At 31.4% G+C, this 16,187-nt stretch overlaps 2 protein-coding genes across 2 annotated transcripts; both read left to right on the forward strand.

Annotated features, from left to right (window-relative positions):
• Positions 1 to 4,360: 4,360 nt before the first annotated feature.
• LOC119638635 lies at positions 4,361 to 5,821 on the forward strand. The gene has a single exon (XM_038035533.1). The coding sequence runs from the start codon at positions 4,434 to 4,436 to the stop codon at positions 4,902 to 4,904; it is 471 nt and encodes a 156-aa protein (XP_037891461.1). The 5' UTR covers positions 4,361 to 4,433; the 3' UTR covers positions 4,905 to 5,821.
• Positions 5,393 to 14,559, forward strand: LOC119638608 (mast cell protease 2-like). The gene is made up of 4 exons (XM_038035475.1): positions 5,393 to 5,658; positions 5,721 to 5,994; positions 6,050 to 6,233; positions 14,456 to 14,559. Exons 1-4 carry the CDS (start codon positions 5,393 to 5,395, stop codon positions 14,557 to 14,559), a joined length of 828 nt encoding a protein of 275 aa, XP_037891403.1.
• The last annotated feature ends 1,628 nt before the right edge of the window (positions 14,560 to 16,187 follow it).

The raw sequence follows: 16,187 nt of genomic DNA on the forward strand, positions 1-16,187 counted from the left end.
ACGAGTTAAGCTTTTCGGCAATCTCACGAATCGTCGACGACATACTTCAATCGTATCTTTTAGTTGGTCATCACCAATAGTATTTCACCTATCAGAATGCATTGAAGCTTTCGCTGGAAATCTCCAGAACAAAACATTGCAAACCAATTTTACCAAGCGGGACCTCCTACAGCAACTGCCCCATAGTTAGCACATATTTCCCTATGTGCTTTTGCAGTTATTTGTATCTTTTGCGAAATAAAAATGTAAAATATATCTTATATGCTCCCTTCGATCCTCCAAGTCTTATTTATGTCTCACTACTATAATACAAGCATAAGACACTCGACATAACTACATTTTTCTTTAACTCTAATTATCTGTTTAGGTACCTGAAAGAACTTATTTTAACCTGGTGCCGGAAAAAGCGGCAAGAAATTTTCGAACTATCTAATATATATACGAATGAATGCATCACTGCTTATTCTGCAAGCTACTGCTGGATATAACTTTCTACCGGTTCACAGTGAAGCAAAAATGCTACAATGCAATATCTTCAGTAAGTTACAGTGTGGAAATCTATACTTCAATCTATTCTTCAAAAGAAACTAACAATGATTAACTAATTGACAAAACATTATCGCAATATTTTAGGTAGACCAATTAATTTTAAAAAAAATTAGGTAGGCGCTTTCACGCAAATTGAAAAACAACAAGGAAATGATAGGCGAAGTCGGTGCTCACCCGGCCATGTTTCTCTCCTTGAATATCAATCAGCTCCCTTATCTTGGAGCTAATCATTATGGTTTGAGTTAATGTCAGCCTATTTTTCTCTCTCACTCTCTTTCTGGCCATAGCTCCCTTTTCGAGTCAGTACTACATATTACAAAAGACGGTTCCATTCTCTGCTTGTCTTTTTCTGCGTTTTCTTATATATTCCTATTTGTCTCCCACTTGCTCTCTCCCTCTCTTTTGCTCTCTGGATCATTCTAAATCAATCTATTTCTCTTCAAGCTCTCTCTCTCTCTCTCTCCTAACTCTCTCTCTTTCCTAAAGCTCTTAATATTTTATTTTCTTCATCTCAACAAATTTTCATCTCTAAAACTTCAACATTTCGTTTAGCCTCATTTGCACTTTAACTCTCCCTCTCCCTCATCTCTTATAGAATCACTATTCGTGTTGAATATCCAAGCAATGTGTAATCTATTCTACTTTATGCCAAAATCTCAATGTTGCATTTCCATTTTTCTTCGTTTTTTCAGTAGTCTCTTTAAACCTTTCAAATTTATCTTGTATTTTCGTTTCCTTTTTTTAATCCCGAATTTGAGCTTTAGATCTTTAGTTTTTTGCTTTTTTCTTTTTCAATATAAACCGGACATGATATTTCCATTCAAAATGGAATGTCAACTTTGTCAATGTCACTAGTTAAAAGTAAACGACTGCAAATTGTATTTATCTTCGTTTGACACTGAACGAGCAAACTAAATGGAAGCAAAAAATCGTTGATAATATTTTAAAAAGTTTTGAAAAACGAAAGAAAAACACACAATAAAGCAATCTGTTCCTTAGGAGAGAGATGCATTTGGTTACTTTTTAAAATGTCACAGCTAGTCACGAATCGTATCCAATAATCGAGAAATCAAATGTAAAATATGTAAAAAAAAAATAAAAAAAAAAACACGAAAATCTAAAGTAGAAAATTAATAATTTTGTATACGTAAAAAGTAAAACGATTATAAAAATAAAAGAAATTTTGAAAAAGTTCAGAAGAGCTTAGAGAGAGATAATAAGCAAAAAGACTAAGATCTTTTTGCGCAAACTTATTGAAAGGTTAAAATAAAAAATGAATAATAAACAATTTTTTATTTTTTTTTTTCAATTATAATTAAAAAGAAAACCACTTTAAAAGATTATTTACATAAAACCAGATTCTTCTTTTCTATTTAGTTGCTATCTTTTGTTGCTAAGTTTTGTTGCCCAATTTTGTTGCCCAATTTTGTTGCTCAATTTTGTTGCCCAATTTTCTATTAATAAAAATATAAAAAAAATGAGCTTGGTTTTAAGGAAATTTTTCGTACAAATTGTAAAAAAGGAATAAGTTAATTATATCATATATATATATAAATATTATATTAATTATGAAAAATCTTACTAAAAGATTTTTATTAATTAAAATTATTAATTAAATTAAATACGCAAGAATGGCTAGAAGATTTTATACAATTAACCCGATTAACAAAAAGCCGACTTTATTGAAAACATGCTCATCATATGCATTAAGGAATAATTTAAAATTTCCCTTTCGTAGAACGCGGCAGATTTATTATTAAAGTAAGAAACATTTACCCAAGGTTAAATTGCACTTGCAATTTCATTACTTAATCATACGATGAAGGCGAAAAGTTTTTATGAAATTCATTTCATAATTTGTAGCATTTTTTCGTATCCTTTCGTATCCATACACATAAAACTCGACTTTCAAATAAGGTTTATAGAAAGAAAGAACACGAATAGAATACAATAATCAAAGTAGATTAAAAATTTACTTTCACTTGGATTTTAACCATTGTTATACCCTACAGCATCTGTTATATAAGGATATATTAAGTTTTTGCGGATCCATGCAACGCCTAGGAGGATTTGAGAGCATCTCTTATTATAGCGATAGCAAAACGGTTCTCTGTATCGATCTAAGCTTGCCTATCCGTCTGCCCTTTTGTCGTTTTCGTGTTCTCGTGGTCAACCTAAAAGCCGAAAATTTTTGGTAATATTTTGATGAAATCTGGCATAGTAATTTCCTTCGGCCCGAGGACGAACGCTGGAACGTTGAAAATTTTTGTATTTAAAAAATTGAGATCGCCTACTCGATGCACCATGAGAACAAATCCATTTTATATATCACATAAAAGGGATTTATCAGGCAGTGTTAGCAATCGGTTCTTGACATATTATCCCCGCAATTACCTCCGCGCTAGCTGCCAAAAGAAATACCTACAGAAGGCAACGGCAGTATACACTTTTAAATGCAAATATAATTCACGTGTCTGATGGACTCAGTGTTAAGTTAGACGTTCTCACGTTCCTTCCCTCTCAAATTCCTTTTAAAATGAAGCCAATATCAGTACTATGTGTTTGATGTATCTCTTACCCAACCCATTTTAAACCGGACGTTCCCAAATTTTACAATTTATCTAACAAAACGAAACTGCTTACAGTGCATTCTGCTCTATGAAATTTAACTAACGTTTCCGAGAGTTCACCTTAAAAATGCGACCTAAATATTTTATAAATTTCTAAAATTAATTTGTAATGTTTTTAAAAAAAAATTTTATTTATATGGAATGAATACAGATCAAAAATAAAGTTCGAGGATTGTCTCGTATTAAAACATCGCATTAATTCGCCTAATAGATCCGAATGAAAATCCGAATGTGGTCTAAAAATTTCTATAATAATTTTATGATTTAATATAGTTTAAGTTTTTATCCATATATCTATACATATATATATGTGTATATATATGATCTATTCCAGTATTTACTTTTTGTATAAAGTAGTTTAAAACAAAGAAGAAAAAACCTTACTCTTGATGAGTTTTCTGCAAATGTAAAAAACTTTTATTTTTACTATAATTAATCCACTGTTAAATTTTCATACCCATCACCTTATCTAATAGCGGAAACTACAAAGTATCGGTTCCTTTAAACAGGCGCAAGTGCTATTATTAAAGTCGCTTCGAATTTTCTAGAAAGTACGTCAAAATTGAAAGAGATTGTCTTCGAGGGCGGAAGATTTACTCACTTATTACTAAGCGTAAGAGCAAAGTCTCAAAATTACTTCGCGAACTGTCTTCCAAAGCGATTATTGAAAAAGCTATAATTATATCGAAGTTTACAGTCTTTGAAAATGCGATTCGGAAACCGAAGCGAAGAAATCTTTCCTTGAAATTTTATTAGGCCTCATCTTACGTGGATATAATTGCAAGTGGCATGTCAGCGTTCACAGGTTCAATTCTCAATGCGGTGGAACATACCTGGCCGGCGGCCAATCGCTATCTCTTTTCCTTTTCTCAATTCTTTGTGACTGTGATTGTGTAGCACGTGTAGACGACACTTCTAGAGTATTTGGTCATACTAAGAAAAACCAAAAAATTTGTCATATGTCTCCGAACTGCTGATCCGCAACTTAAAATGCTTGAATTTCGGATTAAAGCCCAAGCAAAAGTCTAAAATATGGCTTAATGGCAGATAAGAGCCCTTGCATACCGATAAAGGCAGATTCTAGTGACTGGAATGGCTGTTAAAAGTCATATCGGAAATGAATGAAATGACAGAAAATAAATCAATAAAAATCAATAAAAAATATTATTAAAAATGTTAACCTATTATTAATGTTAAAAACTTTTTAATTTCTTACTGAATTCATTTTTTCACTAAAAAAAAAATTCAAAAATAATGCGTATTTGGCCTACATCCGATCCTAATTTCTACACTGAAACCAGATCATCTTGGTGTCTACATTGCCGTGAGCCGAACAAAAAATGGAAACCTGCATATTCGCAGGCCCCACATGAAATGCGATCTTGGTATTGGACGGGTTCGAAAACAGCTGTTAAAGGGAATGAAGAGAAAGAGGAGGAAGAGGAGGAGGACTTAAACGAGTTTTTGATTAAAAATTGGCCCAAAAGTCGTATACGTCCTGCTGCCTGCCTCCCATTATATTATACGACCGGAAATCGTTTTATACGTTTGCAAAAGGACGATCCGGCTGGATTCAAATGCGCCCCATTACCAATTAGCCTGATTGAAGCACGTCAAGTTCGAGATATTTTATGTGAAGAGCAGCAAATGAAAAAGAAACTTTCAAAACTGGAAAAGAAAGCGAACAAAAAGAAAGGAGACAAGAGAGAAGAAGAATGCAATTAAAATTCGAAAATGACTTGAGTGTATTAGAAATTAGGGTCGGGGAAATAATTTACAATTATTTCGATTTAATTTTTAAGTAACAAGCAAAATGATCATTAAATAAAAAACTCGTGAAGCACAAGTTTACAATGGTTATGCAATATCAGGCTTTGATCTTTCGAGTTTAGGACTTTTTCGTGCCTAACTTGCCAACTTTTAGAGAGGTCGGTCTGCTTGAGTTTTGGATATTTATACGTTTTACTTTTGCATGCCGCGTCTACCGCTCATTTACTGATCGATTCAATAGGGATTCCAACTTTGATGCATAAGTTAATTATTTATTCCCTTTGCCTCCTTTTTTTCTCATTACTACTGTCTTTTTTCTATGACTTTCTTCTTGTCTTTTTATTTTTTTTATTTTTGTAAACTCATTGAAGAAAATGTTGTACTCTTTAAAAGCATTAATTTTTCTAAACATCTTGCTATCAAATTTCATCAATACGTTTCAAATGGAAGATCCTAGAGAAATAGAGGACAGTTGCGAAAATAAAGGGGAAATAATTTCATTTGATAATGAAACGGCAATAACTTTGCTTAATACGTCCGTTCGATATAGCGATCATAGTGCATCCCCGATTAGAGGAGGTTACAATGCGAACAATCATGAACTGATCAGGCATGTTGTTTCCATTTTAAATGATAATAATCATATATGCGGCGGTAATATAATAAAGGCCGATCTTATACTAACAGCAGCACATTGCTTAATGACAGGGTAAGCCAAGGGAGAAGAATTTTCATGTATGGATTTATTTTTCTTGAAATTTTTATGACTAGAGGTATGATTTCATCACCTGTCACAATTAAAGTAGTTGCGGGTCAACCACAACGTACAGAAAAGTCAAATACGACGCAAATTCGAAACGCAAGAAAGCTTCTGGTCCATCGTCGCTGGATTAATGGTTGGCCGTTTTATTGTGATATTGGACTAATTAAACTTGAGAATGAATTTAATTTAAATAATGATTTCGTCTCAGTAATTGCTTTACCTCAATATCCTGTCGCTCCAAATACGAATTGTACAAGTTTAGGTTGGGGTGGTTTATATGATGTAAGCGATTTTGACTTTCGAAGGTATTTATTATGAACTTTTCCTTAACCTTTAGAATGGTCCCGTGGCTGATGATATACAAATCGGTGATTTCTATATAGTACCTTGTGAAGAAGTAAAGGACACATTGGAATTTCCATTTTTCTTATTCTTGAGTCCTGGCATGATATGCGTAAAGCCGCATTTGACTGGTGTACAGATATTGCACGGTGATTCTGGCGGACCTCTGATATGCGATGGTAGGTCAGATTTTCATTGATAACTTTAATAGCAGCAAATTATTTTTTTTCCGAAGGCTTTATTACCGGTATTGTCTCCTGGATAAGTTATTCGTTTGAAGAAGAATTGTACACTGAAAATTTCTACACTGACGTATTTTATTTTCAGAAATGGATTAATAACAATTTAAGCAGCAAAATGTCTTTAAATAGAAATAATTTATATTTCGTATATGCATTCTTCGTACATATAAATATACATAGGTTGATGTGGTAAATAAATGTACACCTAATTCTCTTTTTACACGACAGATACTTTTTCAGAAAATTCGTGTAAACAAAATATTCGTGTAGGAAAAAACGTACAAAAAAGACAACGTCCAAACGAAAAAATAATAGACTGATTCCAGACATATTTGTAAAGAGTGGGAATGAGAATATTCATAGAAACATCAAAAACGAAAGGAAAAAATTCAAAAAAAATCGTGTTAAAACAAAACAAATCGTGTAAAAAGAGAATTTTTTCCTTTTAACTTGTGTACCTCCATATTGTTGCCCTGCTGAATCAATTGAATCTTTACCGAAATACTTTTAACCTTTGACGTTAAGGAACTCGGATTGGTATCCACTTGCCGCCTTATCACCTTACTAGTACAGATTATGACTTATAGGCTTAATCTGGTTAGAAAAGCGTTCACTTATTTCAGATGTAATCGTCTTGAACTTTACGAAGCTGTTCGTTAAAACGACACACGTCGTAACGTTATTATGCAATATTTAATTTTGCAAAAGATTTGGATTAACCTACGATTTTCTTCGGTTACGATTTTCAGGACTTCATCGCCCGTAATAATTTGATGAAGATAACTCTTTTTGCAGACGTCAACTTTGCGATTTTTGTTCTCTTCGCGTAACTTGCAAGTAAGCCTTTTCTCGTACTTCTGCAGATTACCCTCTGCATCCAAAAGAACATAAGAAGAAGATATTGCTTTTGAGTTATTCATAACTGCGCTGGAAATTCTTTTTAGGTTTGTGCTGGATTTATAAGCAAAGGACGGCTATTGATATATGATTTTTGATGATAGCGCCCATCTTCATATGAAATGTGTCCAAATTTCATGACATTCCAAATACTAGTTTACAAGTTTATCCGCCTAAATAGCCGAACAGGTATCACACGCTAGCAAGTCATTATTCAGCCCGGATTAGAATCTCAAGTCCGATAGCAATCTTCTTTCGCCTTAACAACAGTGAGTAATCAGTCGATAAAGGCATAACATTAATCGATTGGGTACACACCTACTATGCTGCGGCCACCACATCCCTATTTCTTTGTCTCTCATATTTCTAAGAGTTACCGTGTTATACGATTAAGGTACATCCCCTGAGTAATTGGTCGTATTACAAAAAAAAAAAAAAAAAAAAAAAAAAAAAAAAAAATTTTTCTATTGTTATAAGGTGTGACTCTACAGAGCAAAATCTGACCGAGATCACATTTCCTTACCCATCCATAAGATGTAAAATTTCTTCTTTCTCGGCTCAGGGAGGGAGGAATTTTTTTTTTAACGTAGCAATACCTTCAGTCTCCCTTAAGTGGTGGGTGTCAATAAAATCGGCACAAGCCGAAACTGACATCGCTCCTATTATACAAAAGCAAAGGTTTCAGAAATAAGTTTTTTTTTTGTTCCTTTAGCTTCTTTATAAACTTTTTATTTTTATTAAATTTAACACATTTTTTTTTTTTTTTTTTGTTTTAAACAACACAAAAAAAATTTGCATAAATTGTTAGAGAGATAATTAAAATAATTATTAAAATTGTTGTGAATTTATGTAAGATTGTGCCTGTCACCAAAAACGTATTAAGTAGAACAAAAAATGAAAATGATTTAAAAAATAAATTATTTTAAAACGTTAGATAACCACACAAAAAAAAAATCGAAAACTAAGATTATTGCAATAATTAAAAGATTGTATAAAAAATCGATAAAAATAGAAATTTGTTGTAAAAAAAAAAAAAAAAACTCATAACAATTACTAGAATTTAAAATAAAAAAACAATTCCGAATCAAAGCTTTAATATAAAATACAAAAAAAAAAATATATATATATATATATGTAAAAAACAAATTAAAAATTAGAAATTTTAAGTCAAACTGAATCAAAATAAAATATAAGAAGAAAAAGGAGAAGAAAACTGTTAAAACTTAGAATTAGTTAACGTTGAGATTGAAGACGAAAAAAGAAAACAAATAAATTAATGACAAAAAAGAACAAATAGAAAATGTATATAAAAAAAAAAATATTAAAAATAAATATGTTAACGAAATTATTTCCATAAATTTATTTTAGACTATAAGTAATAAATTAAAACAAGAAAACAACAACAACAGCAACAACACAATTCTAAAATTTAAGTCAATGTATATGTCAAAACAAAAATCATTATTGTCATCATAATAATTGTTATCATCATCATCATTATCATCATTATTATTATGGTAACATTAAACAACAACAACAACAAAGGCATTTGAAATTATTAATTCTCTGAAATTTGTAATTTTAAGAAAAAAACGTTCAAACAATTTTTGACAAAAACAACAATTGACAAAAAAGTGACACCTGGGCTCAAAAGTTTAACACAATAAAAAAAAAAAATTAAAAAAAAAGAACTTTATGCCCCCTTTTGAAAAATAAAAAAAAAAAAAAAACAAAATGAAGATGAAAATATATATTATGTCAAAAAATATCGGGGATTATCACAAATCCTTTTTTTTCTTTCTTTTTAACTCAAGATTTTAACGATATCGCATAAAGTGGACCCAATGAGAAACCAGGCACTTATATCAATGTTAAAAGGCCTTCCACAGACCACCTACGCAATGGCTTCGAATTTCTTAATTAAATTATCTTTTAAGACCCTTATCGGATCGTATCGCCTTAGACGCAAAAATGTCTCCTGACACCTCCTCCATCAACCTTTTAAAATAACGCATCAAAGCGCACTTTTGACAGTTATCCTTGTTATAGCAGAACTTTTTGATGGGAATTTCTTGCAAGGGTCTTGAAAAACAGTTCTCCAATTTTAGAAGGCCCCCTACAAGTAGCTTTTGAAAGATTAAACTAAACCGCTACCAATTTTAGTTACTCCGGAACTTTAATAAATTTCTTGGTCGATATTGTAAAATAGATTGTCTTAAGGGACACTCGTGAAGTTTATTAATCTTAATCTTGACTTGTATTGCAGAAACTTAATTGATAACTTTCCAACAATATCTTCTTGATATTCTCCATTATTTTCGCATTAAATGTTGCTCTTGTTTTTCTTTGGGAAAAATAAATTCGCAAACGGCCAAAAAGTTTGATCAACTCCTATATCCTATTTATGTTGGGGAAGAAATTACACAGGAAAACAGACAATGCGATAAACTTTGTTTTCGATATGTTCAAATCCACGTTTGGTTAACGTAAACAGCCATTGGACAAAAATTATTTACAGAAATCCTGGATCACTCTTTACAGTTTAAAAAACAGATGAAAACATTACAGTGGAATTCGGGCCAATATTATACACCATTTCGCTTAACGCATTTGTTCAATTAACGCATTTTTAAAATAAGGCTTCATTTGGAAAAATTACGGCCTGTAAATTGAATACAAGAGAATAAGACGGATAGACGGATATATGGACAGACAAGCTTAAATCGATGCAGAAAACGATTTAGAATAGATTGGTATAATAAAAAAAGATGCTCCTGTTCCATGTCCTTCTAGGTATTGCATACAACCGCACAAACTTAATATGTCCTTATCCCATAAGTGACGTAGAGTGTAGGAATCATTTAAAAAACTATAAAAGCTATTCCCCTTACTTTCGTAACAATACACACGATCTAAAGAAACCGATAACAAACAACAACAAAGAAACAAAATTATAATTTATAAATGTTAAAATTTGTTGCAAAAAAAAAAAAAAGAAAATAAATGAATAAATGAAATATTACCAAAATGAATAAAAAAACTCAAACACTTTACCAGCGAGAATCAATTAAAATGACTTTACCAAAAAAAAAGAAGAAGAAAAAGAGAAAATAATCAAATTATAATTGTCACCTATGTGTAGCATCAGTGTGTATATGATGTTATAAGAAAATAATAATAACAGATAAAACGAAATCAAAAATAAATAATAAACAAATTTGTAACTGGTTTAAATAAAACATTGTAAACAATACTTTTTATTTCACTTAATGAACAAAAAGTTTCAAATGCGGTAAGTGAGGATTTGGCAGTTCGTTTGACTAAATTAGCGGAACGAAAGTGAAATGAGGTGATTACTATTTTTGATGACTACAATAAGAATAATGACGATTTGAATGTTTTGGAAAATACGTGAACTAAACTTATTTATTATTTACTTTTGCTTATTTAATTTTACAAGTTAGCCTAAAAGTAGACCGCCATAATTTGTTTTTTATTATCAAATTAAACAAAACAGTAGCTAAATTTTCTGCTATTTACAGAGCGAACGTAATACTCTATGCTAATTTCCAAAGCCGTCGGCAAAATTCCCCAATTTGTTCCAAATTCTCTGCTAATCAATAAAAAACATCTGTTGAAATTCTATCCAAACAAACAATTTGGCAATTTAACAACAAAAACAACAGTAGTAGTGAATAAGTAGTGAATAAAGCATATAAATAAATAAAATAAAGTAAAAATAAAGTGAAAATAAATAAATCGTTTATAAAAAAAAATAAAGCATATTGTGGCTTTTCTTTCCCTTTTTAACTTTAAATCCATTATACAGTATAGGAAACGAAGAAAAACGGAAAGATTATTAGATTATTCTTTGATTAAACTTAATAAAACATATAATATAAACATATATAAACATATTTGTGACATCAAAAAGAAGATAAAAGTAAAAAGAAATTCTAACAGGACGTATAAGCAATCTCAATTATTACATTAATATTACACCTAAAGGTAGGCAAGCAAAGCCAACGTTAAATCATCAATAAAATTCTCTACTATTTGCAGAAAGAACGTAATACTCTATGCTACTTGCAAAAGTCCCCAATTGAAGCCGTTGGCCCCCAAGTCCCCAAGTTGAAATTATGCTTTATATAATTTGGTAATAAATCGTTGCATTTCGTATTAGCTTTGCTAACTTTCCAACACTAATCTTCTTTTTCTCTTCTTCACTTAAACATCTATATAGACTTATTTATTTTTAAAAATTTTATTTTAGTTATGTTAGTTATTAATCAATATCAATATTATTAATTAATATGTCCTTTCTGTTGTTGGTTTGATATTCACAAATAAAGAAAAACTAGCAGCATTATAGACAAAAAAAGCTCATGCGAAGTAATTTTTTTGTTTAAAAAATGGAAATGTTTTCTAAATGTTTACTTTTTACAACGTCTCTATTTTTTGAGCATGTAAAATGTAATAATATCATATGAACTTGCATGTTTAATGCAAAACGAAATTGTTTTTTCTTGCTTTATTGCAAGGAATGTTTAACATCCCTGCACTGATATAAACCGCTGTATACATGCGATTGGCATTTATTTTCTTTTTAGTTGCGTTGTAATAAGAATGCCGATTGAGAAATTGTTTACGCTTCTGACCAGGATTTTCACTTATTTATTGCGTTATGAGTTTTATTATTAGCAATCTTTTTTTTCATTTCATTTTTTTTTTTTTTTACATTTCATCTTTTTTTTACTTATTTGTCGATTTATTTATTTTTTGAGCCACGAGTAAGGCGCGCGATGGACATCTTAGTTTTTTAACTTCACACCGTTTTATGTTTATGTTTTATGTTTTCCGGGCATACAGTGTTACCATTTTCAATTTGCTAATCGTATAATTAAATACTATGCGTTATATAAATTGATTGAATTAAAGATTGAATTTTTTATATTTTTTCGAAACATTGTATTAAACATATTATTAATTTTTGATATGTAATTTTCATAAAATTTATGTCTCAAAACAGTTGTACAAATTCCAATGCAAAGGCTAATAGGCTTTTCTTTATCATTTTTGTACCAACTCTTATCGCTCGTTCTTAATAAGGTTTTTTTCGCAAATCTGTTCCACTATTTCAGCGCCTTCTTATCTTCTTCTTTTCACTAAATATATTTTTCAATGAATTTATTATATTTGTTATTATTCAGCTTTCTATTAAACTGCCTTTTAAAATCCGTACTGGTAGCCTTAACTTTCTTCCTGTTAACGCAAACAAAAGAGAAGTATGCGAAGAAAGAAAAAAAAAAAAAGACAGAAAAAGTCTGGAGTATTAGTAGAAAGATTCGACAACAGCCGAAAATAATTTTCTTATTCGTAGCAGTTGTCATCCTGATCATTATCATTTATTGTCTCTAAGCCCTTTTTTTCGCTTATAGTATAATGGTTTCTTAAAAACGCAGCTAATCATTACGTCATTTATAAAATTTTTGCAATTTTACTTCTAAATCATTCCAAGCCGTCTGATTTACCCATCTAGCTAAGCATTTCAACTTTGAACTCGCATCCTGTAAGGGATGAAAGTTGATGAATGAATATTAGGTTGCAACCGCCTCTTTAGTGCCCATTAACGTTATCATATAGAAGATGAGAAAAAAGAAAAAAAAAAGGAAATTTGCATACCTCATAACATTAGATAGGTGTGGCTACTTTTTTCTTTCCTTGTATAATAGTTTTGTCGAACTTTTCTTATGCGCATCACACACGCAAATCTACGAACGTATGCATCAACTGTTTTTCCTCTTGGCGAGTCTAAGGAAAGCTGGTAAAGTGCTTATCAAGCATTGTATGGACATCAGCCATGATGCGTGAACCTGACACGAAGCTTGGTCAAATTCTCTTAAATTTTTTAATATCTCTTCAAATACATCCGTGGACACTAAATATTTTAACCAAGCCTGTGTTGGTAATGAATACAGACAGAGCTATATGACGGTATTCCACAAGGCAGTTGCTTGACGTCTTTGCTCTTCAATCTATATACAGCATGACCTTCAGGATGAAAAAATCCATCAGATTTCCAAGTTCATTACTGTCAAATTTCTGTAAAAACTCTTAGTTGATTACCCTTTTCTTTTCTTGGATGTTAGACGAACTTGGTCTTTAAAATGCCGACTACAAGCTTGATATAATTTCCAAGGATTTGTACAAACCAAAATGACCCAACCGATTGCATTAAACTGTAGCATTTATTGTGGGGCTCTCTTCTGCCCGTTACGCGAGGAAGAACAATCGAATTTATGAGTTTGACTATCACTTTCTGCAACAGTTTGCAAAAGAAAAGAAATTTATATTTATATATAAATAGCTTTATTCATATAATAGCTCTATTATACATTTAAAATAGCTTTATTAATATATATACAAATATATAAAAGAAATTGTTATTCTTTTTAATGGTTTCCTGATTGTTTCCGATTCTTTATCCTTGACTTGGTCGCTTTTCCTCTTCTATCATCACCTCTAGATGTATAGATGTATAGTGTTTTGTAAAATAAGCGAACTAAACTTATTTAATTTTACAAGTTAGCTTAAAAGTAGACTGCCATAATTTTTATTATCAAATTAAACAAAGCCCTCGCTAAATTCCCTCTTAAAAGACAAAGTACAAGGTTGCTTATAATAAATAAGAAAAATAGTCAAAAAATGGCAGCACTGTTCAATGGTTAAACGGTAACGCCATTCAGCTGTGTTAAATAACAAGCCAGTAGTGAAAACCTCTGTCGGGAAAGTAGGGCAAAATTCTGTTACGCTCACCGGTTCGTATTCTTAACATAACTGAGAATATGCAAGAGAAAGTTTTTACAGTTCGTTAAATAACGAACTTGACTAAAAAAGATTTCTTGTATAAGAAAACAGAAGGGACAAAAGGGAATATTATTGTATAAGGAGAAATGGAATGGAATCTGGCGAAGACACCAAAATAACGAAAAAGAATTTAAAGATTTTTAAAAAAACAAAATTTTTAAAATACAAAGAGCACACGAAAAGCTCATTGATTTTAGGGCCAAAATCTAACCACAATTTGTTGTTTCTATAACAAAATCTAATTAAAATTTCTTACTTTTACAAAATCTAACCAAAATTTCTTATTTTTACAAAATCTAACCAAAATTTCTTACTTTAACAAATTCTAAAAAAAATTTGTTCTTTCTATAACAAAATCTAACTAAGATATCTTACTTTTACAAATTCTACTTTAGCAATATCTAACCAAAATGAAGAGGTGGTTTTGATGACAATGAATGCACCCGTTGCTGATATCAGTAAATTTACTGGTGGTTCCGCCAACACCATAAACTTTTAAAGAGAATATTTTACTAAACAAGGAACTGGTAAACTCTTCGCCCATTTCTGACATAGGAGCAAATAGTGAACGACCTTTAACACCACCAAGCAGCCTGCAGAGTCAGTCTGCTATCAGTTAAGTGCTACTTTGAGATGATTGGAGGCTATAAGAGGGGTACAACTATCATGGCGTGACTAGTTAGTTCGAAAGATATGGCAGGTCTCAAATTTTTGTTCCACGGACATTCCACAGACTTTGACCCATAAAAAGATCAACGGACGGTCGAAACCTACTTACCGAACGGACTAATCGTACGCCTTACGCCACTCTTAATCCACTCTCTACGGTAGCCTGCCTATATGTAAACATATATATTTTTCATTAGTAAGCTTGGCTCACGTTAACGAATGGCTCATATGTCCGCAAATATGAAATATTATATATATCGGTTGTTATACCTTACACAGTCGTAAGCGCGGTCGATCCCTGAAGACAGCGTAATAACTTACCTGGTTTTTTTTACTAGTAAAGATAAAACGGTTATATATTTTTTTTTTATTAGCAAAGATAATAATTTGATACACATGTGGCTGGTCTGCCTTTTTGATAATCAAAAGACCGGATCAGAATAAAGTTTTGATAATTTAATTAGTTTATTGGCCATCGAATAGATTAACTTAATAAAATTACTACTAATTACAGAAATCTGTCTTAAGTTGGCAATAACGGTTACATTTTTGCCTGGCCTACGAATCAGTCGAATTGTGATAATCCGTCAATCACTTGGGATGATACTATTAGGTCAACTCTGATTAAGTGCATACAGATGGGCTAAACGATTTCCATTAACGACAGCTTTAATCATATCATATTTTATCCCATTACGACAAAAGCCGAAAGGTTTCTGTTCGATCATGCTCTGCAGTTGAGTCTCGTATCCTACGGAATGGGTATCTAAGATTTGGGAAACATAGTGACATCATTCAGGTTATATCCTAAGAGGATATTCCAAAAGTCTTCAAAGAAGCTTTTCGGGATGTAGGCCTCTAGCATCTTGCTGTTGAACTTACTATTTTTAACACAGTTTTTGACATTTAAAACTCTAGCTCTATCGTTGCTTGATAATCTTAAGATCTTTAAGACCCTTCAACTTATATATGTACATTTGAGACGTAATGTTCTTGTATTCCTTCTTCTTCTTCTATCAAAATTTCTACCTATTGATTGAAACATATATATCCTTTTTTTACAAAAGTTTTTTTGCATCAAATGCAGGTAAAAAGTTTTGTTCTAAAATTTAATTTTGAAGAAGCGGAAAAATCTTTTCCGCCCACTTTCTGTTTTATTGTTTGCATGAAAAACCCGTTTAACGTTCGATAGTAACAAAACTCAAATGGGAGGAAAAGCCGTCTTGGTTTAGCGGGTTGATTACTTACTTTAATAATGATTACCTTTCGCGAATTTCGTTTCTATTGGTTTTACTTCTCGCTTTTATTTTCCGTGTTTCCGAATCTACAAATGCACGTTCTCTGCGCTATGGTTGGGTTTACATCGTTAAGGTTCGTTTGTTTGATCTGGAACTAAAACTTTCCCTGCTCGGTAGTTAGCTATGGAGTTATTGCGGGATGGAATCATAAGGGCAAAGC

Source organism: Glossina fuscipes, unplaced genomic scaffold (assembly GCF_014805625.2).
Source record: "Glossina fuscipes isolate IAEA_lab_2018 unplaced genomic scaffold, Yale_Gfus_2 91, whole genome shotgun sequence".
NCBI lineage: Eukaryota > Metazoa > Arthropoda > Insecta > Diptera > Glossinidae > Glossina > Glossina fuscipes.